The sequence below is a fragment of the Mytilus edulis genome, chromosome 12, assembly GCF_963676685.1.
Source record: "Mytilus edulis chromosome 12, xbMytEdul2.2, whole genome shotgun sequence".
Taxonomy (NCBI): Eukaryota; Metazoa; Mollusca; class Bivalvia; order Mytilida; family Mytilidae; genus Mytilus; species Mytilus edulis.
The window spans coordinates 38,815,728-38,839,388 of record NC_092355.1 but is presented as its reverse complement, the minus strand read 5'-3'; the positions used below and the strand labels follow the sequence as shown (position 1 = coordinate 38,839,388).

General features: G+C 31.6%; 1 protein-coding gene across 2 annotated transcripts; it reads right to left on the bottom strand.

Annotated features, from left to right (window-relative positions):
- Positions 1 to 893: 893 nt before the first annotated feature.
- Positions 894 to 22,169, bottom strand: LOC139498414 (uncharacterized). 2 transcript variants are annotated; one of them, XM_071286793.1, is made up of 5 exons: positions 22,034 to 22,169; positions 3,334 to 3,361; positions 2,866 to 3,009; positions 1,771 to 2,025; positions 894 to 1,240 (listed from the first exon to the last, which is right to left on the bottom strand). In XM_071286793.1, exons 1-5 carry the CDS (start codon positions 22,070 to 22,072, stop codon positions 1,200 to 1,202), a joined length of 507 nt encoding a protein of 168 aa, XP_071142894.1. In that variant the 5' UTR covers positions 22,073 to 22,169; the 3' UTR covers positions 894 to 1,199. The 2 variants fall into 2 exon arrangements, with proteins under 2 accessions (XP_071142894.1, XP_071142896.1); XM_071286795.1 differs by lacking the exon at positions 22,034 to 22,169 and adding an exon at positions 13,375 to 13,469.
- Positions 22,170 to 23,661: the final 1,492 nt, after the last annotated feature.

Here is a 23,661-nt window from a genome sequence, read left to right as displayed (position 1 = left end):
TTAAAAAATGCGGTCAGGCGTCAGAGTAATCGTGGAAAACACAAGACTTACACCCTGGCTTGTAATTGTAAAATCATAGCTTCATAGGACAGTTCATTATATCTAACAAATAACCCATACCCCAATCAGATATACGCCCGAGTTGAACTCTTTAGTACAAGCTACAATAAAATGCAAACTCTTTCAAAATAACGGATTTATTTATGAGTAAAAATAAAATATTCTAAAAAGATACATAAAACAAGTATTGCAGATATCAATAGTTCATATACAATGATATAATTTGATAATATCTGTTATCACAGTTGCATATTTTGCACATTTATCACATCATCGCTTTTAACAAAATTTTCAAAAAGACTTAATAACGTCAATGGAACTTTGTTGAAAAATAACATAATACATAACCGTTGCCCTATCAACATATTTACAACAATGAAGAAGAAGAAGCAGCATGTACGATTCTATATGGTATAAATGCATGGGTTCTTTTTCACATAAAGGATTTGATGTATAATTACACCTTATGTAAGAATCCGGGGTTTTGATTGGTTAATAGCCAGTGTATTTTTCCCCAATTTACTGTTATCAAATGAATATCGTTCATTTTTAACGCCGCCGGGGTATTTGCTAAAAGGATATGCCTTTTTTACCCTCTCTGCCGTGGTATTTGCCAAAAAATACTCTATCCGACTGGACGCTTGTAACGTCACGATCATCAATGCGTTTTAGTACATTAACATTCGGTGTAATTAAACAGATATATCATGTTATTGAGGGGTATTTGCGAAAAATACCAGTCTTGAGAATGAATTTCCCTCGCCTTACGGCTCGTGAAATTTAACATTCTCTCGACTGGTATTTTTCGCAAATACCCCTCCTTAACATGATATATCTGTTCAAAATGTCATGAGGTAAAAAGCGAATCATCGTAAAAGAGAATAATATCAATCAGTGTCAATAGCATCGAAAGTTTTAACTATGTTTTTAAACTCAAAAAGTCCGCAATGGTAAATGAATCAGCCATCAAAATATTATAAAACCGTCTATAAAAGTTATTTGGTATAAAACACATTGCCTTGATCCACACAAGTGTTTTAACTGATAGAATTTAACTGTGTACATCTTTATTAAACGACTGAATGCTGTTTCTGGTAATGAGGACGAAAATGAACATATTTTGAACGTCAATGGCTCGATTACTTTGCTTTCTCCGTTTCGGTCCAAATTTTTACAAATTCTGAAAAAATGAAAAATATATCGTATAACCTGCAATGACATTAATATAAGGAAACTACTGACTGTTTTGACCAAACTGCCACAATCTACATTTATCATTGAAAATATTGCTCCTTTTGAAAAAAACGAATATGATTGTATGCTGCTAAATAATGTGGGCTACAAATAAACATTGCCAATACTTTTGCAAAATCCTAGCTATAGTTACTATCAAATCCCAAGAGTGTACTGATAAAGTTATATTATCTTTAAAAAAAAATCTTAAACAAAGGTAACACGAACCGGTTAACACGACGGGTGAAAATAGTGAGACAGGAACTGACGGCACGTCAACCAGGAATACTTGAGTTTATACTGATGGCACGTCAACCAGGAATACCTGAGTTCACATGTATGCGGTTTATTTGGGGATGGGGGCATATTTTTTTGTTTTTTTTATCGATTGTGTTTTAATTGAACCCCCCTCCCCCTTTTCCCCTTTGGCAGCCGCATCTTGTTTCTTTTGCCAAAAGTATATAAATTAATACTAACCGTTATAATCTATTTTACCATCTCCGTTAGCATCAGCATCTCGCATCATTTCTCCAAGCTCTTTGTCTGTTAAGGCTTCTCCTAATTTTGTCATGGCTACTTTTAATTCTTTACCATCTATATATCCATTCCCGTCTCTGTCAAAGACTTTAAATGCTGCTCTTATCGATTCCTCCTGAGTCAAGACTTCCGGGTTTTCCTTTAAATAGTTTTTCAAAAATTTGCGGAATTCGTCCTTTTGTATTTTGTTATCGTCTGCAAAGGAAAATTGAATTAGATTGCAATCAATTTCTGTAAGTTATCTGCTCATACATATATTATCCCGCTAAGTGTGTGTTTTTTTTTAGATATGAACTTTACTTTAGAAGTTGGTTAAATTATATCTCAGTTTAAAATGTTAACATTTCTTTGAATCGTTCATATTCTTTTTTGTCTTTTTAATGAGATATACTGTTTTCCTTTTTTAAAATTATGCTTCCCAGTAGAGGCGCCCAAATAAAAAAAACACTGTGGTTGGAGAGGCATTCTAGCTAGGATATGAATGTGAGAGTCATATATAAATCAGCCGTTAGTTTTCTCATTTCACTTTTTGTTCTTTGTCATTTTGAAGCCTTGTATTACTGACTATGAATATGATTTTAACTCATTATCGAAGGCAATGAATGAACTATAGTCATTTGGTCTCTGGTGGACAGTTGTATATGGTGTGTGTCATGTAATTTTTGGTGTAGACGTGTAGTTGAAAATTTTGTTTGTGTCATTTTTTTTTATATAGTTTATCAGATAATTGTATTTTCTGTACATATAATGTAATTGCGCACAGTTGCATTTTGTATGTGTCATGTTTTTGTTGTTGCTATAACTTACACTTGTGTTTTTGTTGTTTACTATCTTTGGAACCTTAGTGTGTCATGTTTTGTTGGTGTTTACGCACAGGTGTATTTTTTTGTTGGTTATAATATAATTGTCAGTGTTGACGCACAGATGTTATGTTTTAATGTGTGTAATCTTATTTGTTGCATTGAAGTACAGTAGTATGGTTTTTGTATGTCATCTTTTTTGTTGCGTTTGTTAACACGCGAACTATAAACTTACTATTGACATCAAGTAACTTCATAGTGTCTGCAATTTCTTTTTTAGTTGGATTTAAATTTAAAAATCTCATAGCAGCTCCTAATTCTGAAGCTGTTATACTTTTGTCACCATTTTTATCAAATACTTTAAAAAGCTCGTCAATTTCTGAAATAAAAAAAAAAAAAACAATATAGAAAAACATTCACAAAATAATTTGTGATGGCCATACAAAGCTCTAGAATTTTTTTTTCTTCATTTAATTGTTTTTCCCTTTCTTCCGTACTGTTCACCAATAATTCTTTTTTCTGTAAACCCCATCCAGACCTTCACAATTGGTCGTATAGGCTTTGCTCATTGTTGAAGGCCGTATGGTGACCTATAGTTGTTAATTTCTGTTTCATTTGGTCTCTTGTGGAGAGTTGTCTCATTGGCAATCATACCACGTCTTCTTCTTTTTTTATATACCGAAAAACTGAGAAATGAACATACCTTTGTCTAAATCAGTTGTTTTCCGACTCTGAAAGAGAAAAAAATATATTTAATGTTGTGCTAAAATTCTACGAAAAATACACTTTCATGTTTAAACAAGGTTCAAAGAATAATTTTGATTGTCCCAAATTTGTTAGTCGAGTTGGTCTTAGGTTTTATTTGTCTTTTCGTCTTTTTTTATGTTATTGTGAGTGTTCCTTTGACTTGTGGTTTAAAATGTATACAGTCCTTCGGTTTCTCCTTGCCATACTCATGAAGGATAAAAGACAGAAGTTAAAAATAATCGGGTGGCAAAATAAAGAAAAACAACGAGCAAAAAAAACATCAGTCTACAAAACACTATAGACTGTGCAATACGAACCCCATAACAAATTGAGGTGATATCAGATGTTCCGGAAGGGTAATCGAATCTTGCTCCACATGTAGCATGCGTCGTATCGTTCAAGTAAGTACAAATCATATGGTGACAAACTCGAGGAAATGAGGATGGGACAATTTAGACGTATTTGCGGTCATCTGTATCAGATATGTTTTTAATTAAGTTGAGGTATAAATGATCGTCATTGTCAATTTCTAGGTGTGCGCTTATAGATATGAGGCAGACTTGATAGATACGTATTGTGGTATCTTTCATTTCACGTTCGATTTGATATATGCGCTCACCATAGCCACCAAACTCGTAATTTAATTATTTATAGTGAAGACAACATTTAAACAGCGGAAATTGCTTCTGTTCATTCTTCCGAATTAAGAAGCTACACTATAAAATCTGTCTTTTACAAACAAAATATACAAGGTAGCAAGAGGAATACCATATGTAAATTTTAACAAATACGCACGTTTTATGTTTTAAGGTGGTATGGGAGTCTAAATTAAAAATGATAGAATTTGTTCATACTTTGCCAAAACGTTGTATCTATTGATACATGTTGAAAAATATAATAAAAATGATAGGTCACCGCGCATTTTCTCAAGCTACAGGACGGGACAAAATGACACATTTTGTATGGATTATACAGGAAAAAACACCATTTTGTGATTAGAAACTAAACAAAATGATAGAATTGTTAAATACTTCAGGAAAAGATAGCTTTCAGACACTGCTTTGAGAATATCAAAAGAAAAGATAGGGTCACCGTACGTTTTTTCCGGCTAAAATACAAAATAGGAAAATTCCATACAGAATCCTTCAGAAAATGCACTTTTTTAGAGTTACCTCCCCTTAAAATGCCAATTTAAAAAAACAAAAAAAAACAACCATAAATAATAAACATTTGCAAAAATATCAATATTTAGAAGTTTATTTATACACTGTGCTCATTGTTGAAGGTGACATAAAATTGTGTGGTGTCAATATAAATGTTTTAATCCCAGTTGACTCATATTTCTCTTTCACGTTTTGAATACTTCAGATGATTAAATTTAAGACCATTTAAGGATAATTTTAGCATGTCCTACGATTGACATAAAAGGTAAGGACTTTCGCTGATGATTTACAAAATAATTCTCAAATTAGATAACATAAATAACTATTATCCAATTATTATGTCAGATGAAATAAAAAAAAAAAAAAGGATCATAACAAGAAAGGTGTCAAAATTCACAATTATTCTAATGAATCCAAACACTTCAAAACAAATCATAAGCACTGTATATAACTATGATCAACTATTACATGTATCATAATTCGATCTTATATCATATGAATAAAGATTATCACAATTCTTAAGTAAATTGAAATTTTAAAATAAGATTATGACAAGTAAGGTGTCAAATTTGATACTTATACTAATGAGTGCAAACACTTCAAATACTGATTATAATTAGCAATTGTAAACCTTTTTACTTATACTTGTCATAATACGTAATTAAACATGTCCTGAAAATGAAATTGAGTGGTCAGATGATTTTATGGACATTTTATTTACAAGATGGGGTTTTTTCAAGTTATTATTTTAATCTTATAAATATATAACATCAGATGATGTACAAGATACACAAAGTAAGAAGATACATATGTATAGGAGGCCTAGAAGCAGTGGCGGATCCAGGGGGGGGGGGGGGTTCCGGGGGTTGGAACCCCCTTTTTTTGACCGATCAATGCATTTGAATGGGAGCATATAGTTGGAACCCCCCCTTTACTCAGGGTTGGGAACCCCCCCTTTTTAAAATGACTGGATCCGCCACTGGGTCTACAGAATAAAGAATAAGTTCAAAGAGAACAGAAATACATTTGTGGGGGCAAACAATAAAGAACAGAGTAAAATAGGTCAACAAAATAAATAACGGAGAACATTTTAGTTACAATACAATCAAAAACAGCAGAGTATAAATGAGATATAAAAAGTAAGGGAAAGAGAATTAAAGGCAAAATAGATGTAAAAACATTAAAAAAAATGAAGCTTACAAAAATGGTAAGAATACAGAAGAAATGAAGACATCCCCTTCACACAGACCCTCATGTAGCAATAGGCACCCAAATAAACAAATGTCTGTGTTGGGTTGGGTTTTTTTTTTTTGTGTCTCTGCAAAAAGTAATTTCACGTGGTTGAAAATTAAACAACTATTGTGTAGCAAGAGACAGTTGATTGTGCAATATATTATATGCAACCGAGCTCTTGACCAGAGCAATGAAAACACGTCTAATTAACATACGTGTAGATTGGTTTTGAATAACCGCTTACACGTCACAGCATACTTTTTATTTTTGTTTATATTTATTTTAAATTTATTAGTTGGGTTTGAACTTGTAATTAAGAACGATAATCCAGTTTCGTAACCGTTATCTTTTCCTTTTATAGTTTTAAGTCTTTTACTTCTCTGTAGATACTCGTCTGTCCTTATTCTATATGAATTGGCTTTTTCATATTTTAATTGATTTTAACAATGCGTTTTGTACTTATTTTTAAAAGGTGAGGCGGTAATAAAAAACTGTATTGTATTTGTAAATAATCTTTAAACAAACAGTATCAATAACCAAAAATATGAGCTTTTTTTGTATGAACAGCTTACATTACGAAACGTGTCAATCAAATTACTTTGTTACATCATAATTCCCGTAACATATCATATCAAAAACGATTTTCACGCAATTGACTGTAAAAACCGACAACTATTAAATAAATCGGATCAGCGATGAGTATTGTCAATTGCAATTAGGATTATTACATCATATTACATAAATAGCCATAAAGAAAGGTATTCTGAATGCCATATTATCTGAGGACATTTGTAAGTCTATAAAATAAAAACACTGCGAAAAATACCAATCTTGACTTTCTCGGTACTAGAACAAAGCTTTATTTGCAATTTAAATGAGTTGTTTAAATATTCTAAGTATGATTTTTATTGACATATATTGAACAATAACTAATATTCACAATGACTTGACGAGACACATGAGGTTCCTTAACTCTTTACATTTAGTATATATAGACATAAATTGTCTGTCCTTGCTTTATTCATTTTGTTTGCTATTCAAGTGTAACATTGAAGTAAACCTATCTCCCGCTCTATTTTTACTTTCAAATGTTTCATCGAATGCCACACTCGGGCTTTCCATAATTTGGAAGACACTACCAATTATTTGAGCATTCTATTAACAAACTTCTTTGACTAACCTTTGGAAACTATTTCATTGTAATGTTTTATTATCCATGGACGCATTTAGATTTTATCCAAACCATTTTATGGATACAAAACAGTTATCAACCTAGCTGTATTGACTTTTAAAATATCAAAGGCAACTGTGTTGCAGAATTATGATGGTCTGAGTTGGCCTCTTCATTTCTGTATTATTTTTATATTTTTGTGTCATTTTTCACCATGATAATTCTTTATTTTTTAGTCCATTCATCTCTATTAATTTTTAGGGCCTTTTCTTCTATTCTTTAATTAATCTAATAAAAAAATTAGATTTGACACTGATTCTCAATTACGTTTACCCATCCAGACCCGCAATTATATGAATCCAATATTTGTATTTTACTTTTGTATTTTACTTTTGATATCGCTAAAATGAATGAGTTTTGGCTGAATACACAAAATGTTTAATCTAGCAAATAGCCTTTTATTTTAATCGAAGGATTAGTAATAAGGCCTTCCAGTCTATTTCATTTTTGCAGCATTAAAGAACGCAGCACTGGAAATCAATTACGGAAAACTAAAAAAAAGTTTAGTATATAATACAATCAATCATGGATAAATTTAAAGAATAGAATAGCAACCTTATTTTGATTCGGCATAGCGTAAATAATCAAACATGAGATCAAGTGAGCTTTTTACCAAATGTAAACAGCATTTAGATATTCTTAACTTATAAAGTTATAAAGTAAATACGAATAACCTTGAGCTGAAATATTGACCCATGAACGTTCAAGAGCTTGAGCTGTTGTTAAAAATATCATAAGAGTAAAAATACTCGTAAGTCACACACATTTAGCAAAATGACCAGTTTATATCGTAAAAGTCTTTGTAAAAAGATTCGCTGAAGCTTAATATAACTATTGAAATATCTTAATTGGATGTTCATGTAAAACAACATTATACAAAATTTCTATCCGTTTGAAAGTAAGATTTTCGAACAAAAAAATTTCCTTACAGTTTCCGACGTAAAGGATGACGGCTTGTTTCACAAATATGCAAGAGGAATTCTTAAAAAAAAGTAAAATAAAGTAAAAGTAAAGTAATCTTTATTTAAAGTCAGCGGAAATAGCCGGTTTTATGAAGAAATTTTTACTTGAATTCTAGGGTGAGTTCTAAAATGTTAAATAGGAGAATTGGTATATTGGCCCCCTTTCCTACACGTAAATACGTATTTATGGTATAAAAGGTAGGTAAATGTATATTGCATAACTTCTTCCTGTTTGATACTAACCCCCGGGTAGAAATAATGACAAAGAGAGATCAATGAATGTTCATTTTCCCCTACTGTTTTTAATCATTTCCTACATGAAATTGATTTGCAGTTTTCAATAATTCATGCTATTTCAATTTAAACTTCATTGTTTTCTTAATGCATCTGCATGGCTCGTTACATTTTCACCAAAGCACCCATGAATAAACCCAGAAAAATCAATCAATGTATGTTTGAACAATTTTGTAGGCATTTTACATTATTTTCCTGTCCATTTGTAAGTAATTGTTTCCTTATATTATGTTATACTTCAGATAGAATTCCAAAATATTGAATTTCGATATATTTTAACAAATACATATAAGCATTTAAATACAAAGTTTTTCATACGTAGTGAACATTTAAAGTGTGTAAGTGATGCTAGTTAAACAAAAACTGAGGTTGAAATCCACTCAAGTCAAATTCAATATTATTCGATACAAAATTATGATGTGGTATGATTTTCAATGAGACGACCCTCCCTAACAATGTTGCAATGTTAAAACATAAGAAGAATCAGCAGAAAAGTACTTATTACACTCATCAAATAGATACAGAAATACATTTAAAAAAAAACAGACCGGACGTGGCAGGGTACTTGTACATGTACATCCCGAAACCAACAAAAAGACAACTAAACACAGGTCTGAGAGTTCTAGCAGTTACTGGTAGCTAGTTCAATTATAGATTTTAACATGAGAAAAAATTTTCTCTAGAATAACCTACAGAAAAGCCACCATGCATAATGTACATGCATGCACATGGGTGGAAGTTTAAGCACTATACATGTTAAAGTATTATACTGCACTTTTTGACACCAATCATTTGAGATAAAAAAAAAAATCTTCTAATGGGCGATATCTTCTAATCAGATCTTATTAAAATATTTTAATATTGACATTAGGGAGCTACCATTTGATTTTTAGGGGGGGGGGGGGGGGGGGGCTAGGATGAAAAATTGTGTCCTGCCTTTTTTTTTTAGTTGTAATCTCTGTCCTGCCTTTTTATTTTTCACTCTATTCGGTCCTGCCTTTTTTTTTATTAATTTATCCTGACTTTTTTTACCTAAATTGCAAAGTGTCTCATCCTGCCTTTTTTTTTATTCAAAACTCCTGTCCTGCCTATTTTTTCAAATTTCATCCTAGCAAACAAATAAAATGGTAGCTCCCTTAGAAAATTGTATCGGGTATATACGGATTGACGACCCGAATGTTAAATTGTTTACATTTAGTAACCTAGTAACCTAAATACACATAAATGTTTAGAAAAATCCTGAGAATTAATACACAAAATAACGTATTATAAATTCTTTATTAACAGTGGCTTTCAAATCGAAATTGAAAATGTCTTTTTAATTTATCACGGCATATATTTACACATTCAACTCAAAAGGTCAAAAAAGAAATTGATACTTTGAGATTGATTCAATCATGTTATTTGAATGAAATTTACTTTTCATGTAGCCTAAACATGAAAAGTTTACTTATACTTTAAATTCAAATATAGTGATGTTAGAAAATGTCACGGGGTCGATTGGTAGAAAAAAGTCAAGTGCACTTTTTAACAATTTTGTTCCATTTTAAAAGTAAAGGAATAAGCCTGTTTATTGCAAGAATTTTAATAACCCATACAGAACAAAAATAATTTTATGATATATATTTTTATCATATACTTAGACTAAATAACATATAAATTTTACCGTATGATAATAGCATTAAATTGACGTAAATTCCATATTTTTCGAATTGGTGCTTAGCGGGCTGATATGAAAAGTTTATCACATGCTTCGATTGTTATCACATGCCTTTCCGTAACGTTATCACATGGCATTCCGGTAATACTCGGCCAATTCCGGAAAATACACCTTAATGTTACGTTTTCAGTGAAAAACATTACAAAGTAGTGTACAAAACAATTTCTTGAATACTGGAAAGTATATTATTTAAAATGATAAAAAAAAAAACAAAAAAAAAACAAAAAAATTAATAAATGCATTGTTTAAGTTTTTCTGAAACATAATTTAGAAAGTTTCTTTAAAAAGTTGACTTTTCCAAACAATGATCATTATGTATATTGTTGACTTTTTTTTTGTCGATTCGTCCATATTAATATGTTTTTTTTTTCTTTCTCTCTTTCTGTTGAGGCATATGCTAGAAAGATTTCAGATTGAATGTATCAAATTTGGGGTCCGACGGCCGTGAACTTTTTTACTCTTTAAACTTCGGGAACCACGTAAAAGGATAAATATATGAATTTGCTTGGGCTGATATTGAACCTAGGGCTGATAATACATGCGATATGAAAAATGTCATGTAATAATATCAGATTATTACATGGCATTTTTCATATCGCATGTATTATCAGCCCTAGGTTCAATATCAGCCCAAGAGCCCCTTGGCTCGAGGGCTGATATTGACCGAGGGCTGATAATACATGCGATATGAAATATGACATGTTATGATCTTTTTATCATATGCTTCAACAATGGAGAAAAATAACAGATTCATATATTGATCCTTTTACGTGGTTCCCAAATAGAAGTTCAAAGAGTGAAAAGTTCACGGACATCGGACCCCAAATTTAGTACATTTGAAATGAAATTTTTCTATCATATGCCTCAACAGAGAAGAAACACATTTTAATATGGACGAATCGACAAAAATATACATAATGATCATTGTTTGGAAAAGTCAACTTTTTAAAGTAACTTTCTAAATTATGTTTGAAACTTTTTGAAATACATTTATTTAATAATTTGTTTGTTAGTTTGTTTTCTTTTTTTTTTTTCTTTTTTTTTTTTTTTTTTTTTTTTTATTATTTTACATAATCTACTTTCCAGTATCCAAATAATTGTTTTGTACACACAGAAAACGTAGCATTGAGGCGTGTTTTCCGAAATTTTCCGAGTATCACCGGAATGCCATGCGATAACGTTACGGAAAGGCATGTGATAACAATCGAAGCATGTGATAAACTTTTCATATCAGCCCGCTAAGCACCATTTCGGAAAAATATGGAAATTACGTTAATTTAATGCTATTATCATACAGTAAAAATCATATGTTATTTAGTCTAAGTATATGATAATCTGATAATAATACATGGTAGGATTGCTAAAAAGACTAGTTATAACACAGTGCATAATGTACGTATTGGCATGAAGATGGAATTGATTGCAGATTAGCTTAATTGTTTATCGTTACATAAGGGTAATAACTTTATAATACTAATATCAGCATAACCATGTGAAATCTGTTAAACCCTCACCGAGATTCGAACACATACAATTGAGATATCGAGACAACCTCGCTGCAATGTATCCAGGTTCTTTATGCATTACCGTGAAGAAGCAGATTATAAGATTTATAAATTTCCCAATTCCATCATTCTCTTGGAAATCAGTTTGCATTTTTGTTTCATTAATACATAAAAGGTTGAGTGGGTTATAAATGTATGGTCATCTCCTATTCGATAATAAAGCCAAAGTTATAAAGAGCTCCCAAAAATTCAAAGGTGGATTTAAGGGGGGGGTGGGGGGGCAAAGTTCCCCTTTTGTGGGAAAAATTTAGTTGATTATATAGAGAATCACTGAGGCATGACTGGAGCGGGTTCCCTCTTAGGCAGTCAGCGGGTCCTTCTTTAGAACATTTCTGAAGATAAGCCTCTTTTTGAATGTCTGGAATGTATAAGTACATGTACGTAGACACGTCAAATTGGTAGTCAATGTCGATATAAACCACCGCCGTCATGGTCTCGATTAGTGAGCATCCTACTCTCTCCTAACGTGTAGGAACCCTTACAAGTACGCATGTGTGGTCCATGATTGGTTTTCTGCAAGGCATAACATATGCACAATCTAACAAAGTACTCAGGGTCTTTCTACCAAAATACTTTTTTAAGTTTACTTTTGTTCATATCCTTTAATTTTTACCTTAAATCAAATAATTAATCTGGTTAATCCTATAACTTATACATTTAATTACTTTTGACTTTTAGAATGAGAGTTTTTATTGACCCGAATTGTACGCTATATGAGGTCTTTAAGTGCAAAGTTCATTTTTGTAAATTCCGAATCTTTGATACCAAATATTAAAGCCATCCTTAATTCATTTATAACTTTGCATTATCTATAGATAATTTATTATATACATATTTTTTGTCTTTTCGTGTTTGCGGTGTATCTCATATTATTTCTGTTCCTTAATCCTTCATGTTTTTAACTATTTTTCTTAAAATGTATAAAACAGGATTAAGTCCCATTAAATTTCAAGGTCACGAAACGTGTTTAAATCCCGATCATTCAATCATGTTTACTTTAAAAATTGATTCAATAACGTTGATAAAAATCTTTACTATATACACCTTTCTAACCAAAAGAAACACCTTTCTATCCAAAAGAAAAATAAAGTAAAATTCTCCCGGCCTCCCTCCCCCTTTATTTTGGTTTTTATAGAAGAATGATATGACATGCAGCGACTGGATACGTTTTCCGCTCGGCAGACAAAATTTACATTACATGAATGAAAATATTAATAAAAAAAAAACGGTTGCTTGTAATTTCTCATAATCAGTTGAACATGGGGTAAACGAATTACATCTGATGCACTGACTATTCATTTATTTTGTGAGGCTGTGTGTCAGAAAAGGGGGGGGGGTAATAACAATGATTACAACTTCTTTAAAATATAGCTGGTTGTAGATTGAAAATGAAAATGATAGATTGTTTTCATTAAAATTTAGACCCCCCCCCCCTCCCAAGAAAAATACAACATTGAGTTTAAACAAAGTTTTTCCAGGTTATTGAGAAAAAGCCCTCTCTTGCTACTTGAAACGATGTAACGGTGTTCCAAGTATCCATTGGCGGATCCGGGGGGGGTCGGGGTTTGGACCCCCCTTTTTTTGGACGATCAATGCATTTGAATGGGAGCATATAGTTGAAACCCCCCTTTACTCTGGGTTGGGACCCCCCCCCTTTTTTTAAATGCTGGATCCGCCCCTGGTATCTATGACTGGATACATAGTCAAAATTTTACAGCATTGAAACTATACTTAAATCTTCTAGTGTCTTAGTGGCATAGAAATCAATTTAAAGCTATATTTTGAAACTCGATAAATGTAAGAAATACGACAACTTAATGAATTCTTACCATTATAATGATTGATAGTAATTCCGTTCTCTTATTATTGATAGCTTAAATCTTAATGTATAGTATATAGTAAATATTATAGATCGGGTTCGTCACCGATCGGCGGATTTACTAATTGATCGGTAAAGCCTATTGCAAATATTTTTGTTGTTGTAATAAAGTAATTTAAAAGTTAACCGGTTCATGACTACCGGCCGAATCGTAGAATATCTATATAAAGATGTAGTTTTATAAAACTTTTTTGAAATTTCGAAAAATAGCGTCTTAAGCAAAATGAATTACACAACCTTGCACATGGATATGTTTTCAATCGAACATAAAGGATTTTTTTTTATATTAATCAAATTGTCAATATAAAAATTTTAATATGGTTCTTTTTCTTTTTTATTATTATAAAGGTCCTAAAGAGCAACGAAACACCGAATACAAATGAAAGAAAAAAGTGAATTCATGACCTTTTGTCGAACCATTTTATTACATTACTACCGATAAGACACAAAACAAGTCTCTCAATCGGTTTGTCCTTATCGAATTTAAATAGCCCTTTAAGTTAGCTCGAAAGGAAACGTATATAAATACGCTAATAACAACATTTAAATTTTTTCACAAATCAAATATATTGTTCTATACTTCTCTATTGTGTTTGTTTTCTTATCCCTTTCTAAATTCTTTTAAGTTTTATTCTTTGTTGTCCTCAAAATAGGAAACTTACTTACATTAAGATAAATAAAATCCAAATAGCTTAACTTTTGAGTTAATATATAGGTTAAAAAAGATGAAATACTGCATGAATGATGAATATTGTTGTTAGCTTTCCGTCCAGTGACAAATAGTTCATGCACACAATTCTGTTGTCGTAAACTTTTGTATAGCTAAGAGTTTCGGAAATGACCTCAATCAGACATGCATGTCACTTAATGACCTTGACCCCTTAAATATCAAAATGCATGATGGGAATCCAAAGCAAGAACATAGTAATAGGAATGTTACAATTAAAACAGTCAGCTTATGTTTTGTTATAACAGTATTGTCCCGGAAGGTAAGTGTGACAATATGATGGCTTAAAATGTATATATAAATATATATTATATATATTTATATTTATATTTAGGATTATATATTCTCAAAAATGTTTATTAAATTAAATAAAATTCAGGGGAATATCTATTAAGAAAAACATGACCTTGTAAAAGGTTGTTCAATTGACCTCTAGGTTATATATATATATATAACATGTTTACATTCAGACCAAGTAGGGACATGTAGCAATTAGTTAAAACAATGGACATACGTGCATTCTTTGACCATCAATCTCCAGGTTGGTCAAAGCATGTCAAAACATGTCAATTAGAGACAACTTAATAGATATTCATCCCTGTATCTTTTGATTTAAGACTATAATGGTCAAATTAATAGAAACATTGACACCGTTCTTTTCTGTATATATACTTGTGTATTTTACTGTATAGAGGAGACCGTCCGTTATGGACACTGGTCCAGACGGGCTTGAATAAACTACTATTCCAAATGACCATGTGTTGTGTTACATGTGGTTATTTTTGGTTAACCGTGACCAAAGGATATTAAGGTAAAGTGACTTTTTATTTGATACTCTTTATTTTAATTTCTCAAAATGGCTGATAAAGAATTTAATTTTAGGTCTGTTTTTCAAAATTTAGAAACACAAGTTCAAAGTTTCACTCAAAAGGTATTTTAAAAAGGCATTAATTCGATTGAAAGCTTTCATGGTTCAAAATCAGACAAATTAGGAATAGGTGTATCAGATGTGAGCACAATTGTTCATGTTCAAGATAATGACGTGGATTAGTTCATTAAAAAAAAAACACGTTTTATTAAATAAGGTTTTTTCTAAGCGAAAATGTAGATATTTATTTTTTTTATGAATCAATGGTGAAGGTTTAATTTTTGTATTGATATTTTTTTTATGTAATCATTATCATAAGGGTGAAGGTACTTATAATAGGTATTTGATTGTTTTAGTCAATATAAAAGACTGGCAACTTTGTCAGGTATTTATTTGATAGTATAAGTCAATATATAAGATTTGCGTACATATTGTAATGATATAATGAGAAGTTTTTATATGCTGTTTTTTAAAAGACAAAATAGATATTTAAATAAGAAAAAAACAACACTTGAATATTAATATTTAAGAATTAAATAACAATAGAAATATTTTAAAGATGTTGGTTATATTTTAAAGTATTTAACTGCGTGAATAATGATAATATTAAAACATTTAAGATATTTTGATTTCGAATATAATAATTTCATTTTTGATTCTTATTTTGAGCTGTTTTCTGGAGAGACAATCTGTAATTCTAGAATATACGCGCCTATATACATTGGTATAAGAAAGTTTCATAAGAACACTTTTGGCGACGGATTTAAGGGTATTTCTGCGATGTTATAATCATATAGTTGTTTAAATATGGTTGATGCAGTTGGGTAAGTGCGTAAGCACATTTGTTTAGAGAAACAAAATATTCTATGGTATTTAGAATCCAAACCTTTATTTTCGCACAGTTATTGTGGTAATTTTAAAGAATGGCAGACCTATCTTCAGAAGATAGCACACGAATGATAAAAAAAAATGATTTAATTGTTCAAGTCCACTCTTAGGGAAATGTAGGATTTAATTTATAAGTTTTAAAAGTATTGACAGTATTTAGCGATAGATGAAATATAGGATTATTTATAGAGTACATAAATCTGTACTAAGGGTTAAAAATGAAAATGTTTTCATAAGAAAACAATTTAGGATTTAAAATATGGAAATAAGTATCATATGATTAATCGTTGTAAACAATGCGCGATACATCTTCCGCAAATATTTTAATGTGATGCTGATTGAATTAAAAGCAAATTAGCAAACCAAGAAAAAAACGAGATAAAGGGTCATAAGGTCATCTCTAACTTCCGGTTAAAATGAGATGACAAATGATTTTAGTTCTGATAGATAAAGTGTAGAAAGTAGTCAAAATATATATGTTGATGAAATTATAACACCAAAGAAATCATAAGTCTGAAAGAAAGACAAATTAATGTTAAATTTGCTCTCAAACATTTCTTGTTATCTTAATAAAATGAACGACTAACATGTCGTAAAAGTAGGCTTCGTGATGATTGTTTTTAAATGAATATATGTGTATATAAAATAATTTTGTTTTGATTAATCATTCTTATTCTCGCTTCAGATTGATCGCTGAAAAATTGTTGATTGTTTAGAAATCCTATAAATATCAGTAATCTCTGAATCACAGCTTTGTTTATGAAAAAGGAAGGAAAGTGTTGGTTGAATGTCAAACCTTATTTAAATAATTTTTCAATCCTAATACTAGAGACAAGTTTATTATATCAGTTTATTTTTTATTTGGGTTTAATTTTTTTTGTTCTTATTTTTAATAGATAACATATCGATAATTTATTTTTTTAAATTTAATGCGTTAGAATTGAGTATGACTTTGAACTGTCGAATTTAGTAAATGCTTTAATTCATTTTGTTGCTATATTTATAGGTATTTTGTTATTAATCTATTCTTAAGTTTAATAAAAGGTGTTTAGCCAAGAGAATTTAGTAAAAGAGAGATTCAAATAGTCACACGATACCTTGGTGGCGATCAAATGGTGTCAACTAATGTTGAGGGCGATGGTACTGCCTCCAGAGATGTTAAAATAGCTTCTGCACCATTACAAGAACCAGCCACTAAGAACCATTATCCAGTATTGGATATTGGCTTTGATCATTGGACACAACGCAGACGATTAGATGTACATAAAACTATACGATCACATAACTTATATTGGTAGAGGGAATTGTTCTACAGCATCACAGGTAGATTTGCCTGTAATGTTTCAGCCGGTGATAACTGAGCAACCTAGTCAGGGACTCTGAATTAACAGAGTAGGTAAGCTAGGTCAGTTAGGAGTAAATCAACGACAGATGGTGGATCATATGCAGGTTGGATTTTCGCCGATGGATGGTGGATCACATGCAGGTTGGATTTTCGCCGATGGATGGTGGATCACATGCTGGTTGGATTTTCGCCGATGGATGGTGGATCACATGCAAGTTGGATCTTCGACGATGAATGGTGGATCATATGCAGGTTGGATTTTCGCCGATGGATGGTGGATCACATGCAGGTTGGATTTTCGCCGATGGATGGTGGATCACATGCAAGTTGGATCTTCGACGATGAATGGTGGATCACATGCAAGTTGGATTTTCGACGATGGATGGTGGATCACATGCAGGTCGGAGTAATTGCAGTACTTCTAAATGATGGGAATTGGCGTTGCAGATAAACAAAGGGATTGTTGGAGTTGACAACGACGATCAGAGGAGCAGTTCACTGGAGTCGGGGTTATGAAGACGGTCCGCAGTTAATGGTTGCGCCTTTTTCTGGAAATAAGAAGTTCCGATATTTGATGTTACGAACTTAGTTATTCACACAAGAATTGTATGAACTATACATTGCTGAACATTTAGATGTTGTTGAACTTTTGAAATGATTTTGTTTATGAATACTTTTTGTTGTTTTTAGGGAAATTGCGAGCATTCATATTGTCACCGATTTTAACTAAAATATAAAATTATATTTCTTAAGAAAGGGAGGAATGTGACAATATGATGGCTTAAAATGTATATATAAATATATATTATATATATTTATATTTATATTTAGGATTATATATTCTCAAAAATGTTTATTAAATTAAATAAAATTCAGGGGAATATCTATTAAGAAAAACATGACCTTGTAAAAGGTTGTTCAATTGACCTCTAGGTTATATATATATATATAACATGTTTACATTCAGACCAAGTAGGGACATGTAGCAATTAGTTAAAACAATGGACATACGTGCATTCTTTGACCATCAATCTCCAGGTTGGTCAAAGCATGTCAAAACATGTCAATTAGAGACAACTTAATAGATATTCATCCCTGTATCTTTTGATTTAAGACTATAATGGTCAAATTAATAGAAACATTGACACCGTTCTTTTCTGTATATATACTTGTGTATTTTATTGTATGATTAGATCGGCTGAGACCGTCCGTTATGGACACTGGTCCAGACCGGCTTTAATAAATGCTATTCCAAATAACCATGTGTTGTGTTACATAAGAAGAGGGTAAGCGATCCCGCATACATGTTTCAGTGGAGGATCCAGGGGGGGGGGGGGGGGGTTCCGGGGGTGCGCACCCCCCCTTTATTTTTGCCGATCAATGCATTTGTATCGGGACATATGTTTTGCACCCCCTGCACCCCCCCCCCCTTTGCCCTGGGTAAGCACCCCCCCTTTCGAAAATTCCTGCATCCGCCCCTGTGTTTAACCTTGCCACATTCTATGTGTGCCTGTCCCAAGTAGGGAGTCTGTTATTCAATGTCAGGCCGTAAGTGTATTCGTTTAAATTGTTTTTACATTAATTTTCTCATTTCAGGGCCTTATATTATAACTTACGCTGCAAACGATATGAGGTTTGCTAATTGTTGATGCTGTAAGGTACTTGCTAACATCTAGTCTTTGGAGGATAGTTGTCTTATTGGTTATTCTTCCACAACTTCTAATTTTAAATTAAATTATGACCTGTTGAGGCAATTGCAACCTATATTTTGTATCTGGAAGATTGAAAGTCTTAATTTAATGAATCAGGTGAAGACAAATATACATGGCCTACCGTTGCATATTTCACCAAAACTGAGTATGGAAACAGGGAATGTGTTTAAAAGTCAACAACCCTAACACATAGCATAAAGCAGTCCAAGGCCACCAATTTATCTTTAACACACCGAAAAAAATCCTGCATCAGTTTGCGGGCTTTAGCTGACCCTAAAAATGTGTTCTAGATCAGCGAAACTATGTAGACGTCACACTAAACCCCGAAATATATAAATGAATCAAGATTTAAAAAAAACACGGGATAAAACGTGTCTTGTGATATGTCAGCCCCACGCTATGCCTCAAGCCAATGTAGAAGCAAGTTTATTTCTGATAGGAATTCAAATTTGCATCTGTAAAGTTGCGTAAGATGATGAAATATTACGACGATAAAAGTACTCTACGCTCTATTTTTACGAAAAGTTTTAATTTTAACGTGCGTTTTGTATTGTGTAATATAACACTGATATATTGACTAAAATAATATAGAATGATAAACAAAAAGAAATGGGGGATTTGCCAAGCATTTATATTCTAATTGACCTGAGAACAAATGCAATTTATGTTTTGTGACTTTGCATGATTGTTTTATTTATACGACAACCTTTACAATTGTTTTAAAAAAAATGATTTGAGTTAATTCAGAATCATGCAACACTAATGAATGTTTGTATCAGATGACGTAAAATTCCAAGAACCTGTATGCTTTTCATGGGTACATACACATGAAATAATAAATAAAAGATATTCGCGATTTCGCCTTTTCACCTATAGAATATGAAAGTCGAAAACGCGATTGGCCTTTTGTGGACAGTTGTCTCATTGGCAATCATACCACATCTTCTTTTTTTATATTAACTGGCCACCACATGTATTATTTCCAATGAGACAACTCTTCACAAGATACCTGATGACACAGAAATTAACAAGTATAAGTAACCGTACGGCTTTCATAAATTGGCAAAGCCCATACCTTAATTAGTTAGCTACAAAGGGTATCGAAATGAGCCTTTATAAGACTAGCCATTGTATAAAACCAAATTGTATATTCTCAATGCATTGTTACAGCGTGTAAAACACAGTTGCATAATAAATTAGCGATACATGTATCATTGTGTGTTTAATATCATAAAATTTCTGTAAAAGAATTTAGAAATATCTTAATTCAATTGGTTTTTAAATCATCAATTATTTGAAGTTCATGGTTGAAAATAATAGTCTACCCTCTCGTGTAATTCAGAATAGGGTTATTAGATTTAAGTATTTTGAAGTGTTTTGTGCCATTTGTATAAAACCTTTCTAAAACACTTAAACATGAAATATGACTTAAATAATATATTTTATATTCATAGATATAAAAAAAATCTGTTTGTTTGCACACTTTAACAGTTAAATATAAGAGGCTCCCACAGGGTACCCCCCTCAGGTCGCAAGGTCGCTTTTAAATTCGTCGAGAGGTCGTTATCAAGGTAAATGTACAGGTCGCAGGTCGTTATTCCCAACACAGAGGACGGAAGTCGGTCAGAGGTCGTTTTTTCCAAATTTTACAGGTCGCAGGTCGTTTTTAGAAGGCCCTCAGGTCGGAAGTCGCCTCTAAAAAGCCCAGAGGTCGCAGGTCGCTTTTGACCCTGCGGGAGCCTCATATATCAAAACAAACATTTCGTTTATTTTAGTCATCAATTAATTTTCAAATTTTAGTTGTCCGTCCTGTCTGTGAAGGAGCACAGAAATTAGTAGAATATACCCCATCAGAAAAGATAATTAACATAAAGTTTTAAACAATGAAGGCATTTTCCAAGAACATGTTACTTCGTCCATTAATTATTTGTTGAAAATTATTTTTCCAGTATTTCAGTGAAGAAGCACATATATTGTTCGAAGGTTTCCCATGAAATTGGTAGAGAAAATAAATGTACGTGGATAAAAGAAAATAAAGGTATTTTCGGATCCATCTAGCCTTTCCATTTACAGTAATCCAAAAATCAAATATCTATTAAGAAAGACCCATAGTATTATACAGATAATGGGTTCTTGATTTAAATCAATTTATCGAAATGATACGGTTATAGTGTATAAAACAAATATTGTTCTTTGAGATTTAAATACCAATTTAGTTTTAAATATCAAAATAAAATGATGGACCTCGTCATAAAATTTTGATCCAAAATTTGGACGGTGATTGTCTTATGTATTCTATTTTGTTTAAATAAATGTTGGGAATTTCCGAATGCAGCGCGGTGCATGTAAAAAAAAACGGAGAGAAAACAACCAGCGGCTATCAAGTCGAAGAAGTGGGAAATGCAAACACTTCACAAAACACATTAAGATTGAGCAACATACAAGCCAGCGACATTCCAGGAGGTTACTCCACATATTCAATGATTTTGGGGTTTTTTTTTCAGCAAATACATGTAGTGTATTGAAGGATCTCTGAGAGTATATAAATCATTTTACAGACCAAATGAAGAAAAACACATTTTTAGATTAGATTTTTCTATGTAAACCAATATTTTCGTGTAAGTCTTTTATTGTTATAACTACTTGGTAGCAAGTTAAATGTAATAAGCAAAAAAATGTTACAAGACTTCCTTTTGAATTCCTATCTATTGACGAACTAAGCATAAACATATACATGTATGTTGGGTTTTCAAAAATAAATCGTGCCTTAAAATAATTTATATGAAATATTCTTTTACTTATTCCTATTTTCATTATCATTTTTTTTTTTATATTTATCCATTTTTTCAAAATGCAATTTCATTTTTGATGCCTACAACTCGGTATTAAGTATAATATGTCACAATATAAACAATTGATTGGCTGTTTACGCTCTGCCATAACTATCTTTAACTTTTCCTGGCTCTAAATTTATTTCAAGTCAAACGGAAATAAAAGTAAAAACAGTTTACGTTTCATGTGTCCTTATTATTTTATATCTTATCTTTATTTATGTAATTTTTGCCTTACCTGTTTGGTTTTGGTTGATTTTGTTGTTTTTGAACTCATTGTGTTTTCCTATGTAAACTTTAATGATATCACATATATAATATTTCACAATAACTGTGAACCTGGTCCCCTTTATATGTGACTGGTTCCCCGTCGCTAACGACGCTAAAGAGCTTTAAACAATTTATTGACACTTTAATCAATTTTGTACATGTTTTTCACAAATTCAATATGTTTGAACAATCAACAATTATATAATAATTATAACTATAGTTGAAAGGCCATGTTATTAAACAAAGTGACGAATAATAATGTTAAATGCAAAATTTCAAAGCCAGTTGTTACAAATGTATTTATTTAATTATTTGTTTTTGTTATAAGACAATGGAAATGTATTCTATACTTCGATGATAATTTGAACGCTGCAAAGTCATTTGACAAATGAATAAAATAAACATTTGTGTTTTTAAATGAAATTATGGTGCCAGGAAAGATTTATCTCGGTGAAATTTAAAAAATCCTAAATGCATGTGCATTTTTAATTAAATTTGTTTAATTGAACTTTCAATGCCGATCATTATTTAAACGATTGTTATATATTGTTATACTTCATGGCAACTTGATGGAAAAACTGATAACGAATTTCAACAATAGAGAAAAAAATATGTATTGAGATTAAAAAACACAATAACGAAAATCGGGCATTGCATTGTTTCACAATTTTATGTCGAACCTGTTTATAGCAGGCTATACAATATGAGTTTTTTCATTACTGAAGGCCATATGTTTGCCTATAATTGACTTACATCCCCTTCATTTAATCTTTGGTGGATGTTTTTTAATTTAAAAATCAAACCACATTTCCTTATTTTATATAATATCGCAACAATCTAAATATCGTTCTCCAATGTTGAACAGAATATATAACAAAATCTTTTTTTATATACGATTGATCAAGTGTTGAGCAACCAGTAAATATACAGTCAGATACGTGATCATGATATTAACAACACGAGGTTGACAAAGTCTGGAACAGATAAGACTCAATGGTAGACCGTGTATGCTATACAACGCCAAGACAGTTTATAGCTATCTCAATTTACAGTAATATATATACATAAGGCATTTAATGTCATGCAGAACGAAAAGCCAACACCGTCTTTTCTATGAAAGATCAAACAAGAAGATATTCATAAACGTCTTCTTTCTAAGAAAAGTCAGAGACTTGAATCTGCTTCCAGCCAGGAGAGTTGCTCCAGCCACAAGGGAGGAGTGTGGGTTAATCTTGGAGCCGAACCTGTTACTAGACAGGAATCCCATGTATACGGTTTTAATTGTTTGACCAACATAATGTTTAGACGGCAAAAGGCAGGAGTGGGACCAACAGAAATTAAAGTCGACAATGACTCTTGTTTTTTTTACTCTAAAGAAGAAGAAAAAGAAGAGTTGAACGCTAATTCTTTTTTATAAGGTTTGTGCACATTGAATATTTTGTGTATTATACTGATTTATCCTGTAACTTAGGTAAGAATACGAGGATTTTTAAACTATAAAGCATAAAATCGCGAGAACCAAGATATTTTTGTTTGGCGATCAAATAATGTTGAGGCGTACGCCCTCAAAGCTATAGCAAGCGAAACCAGAGGTTT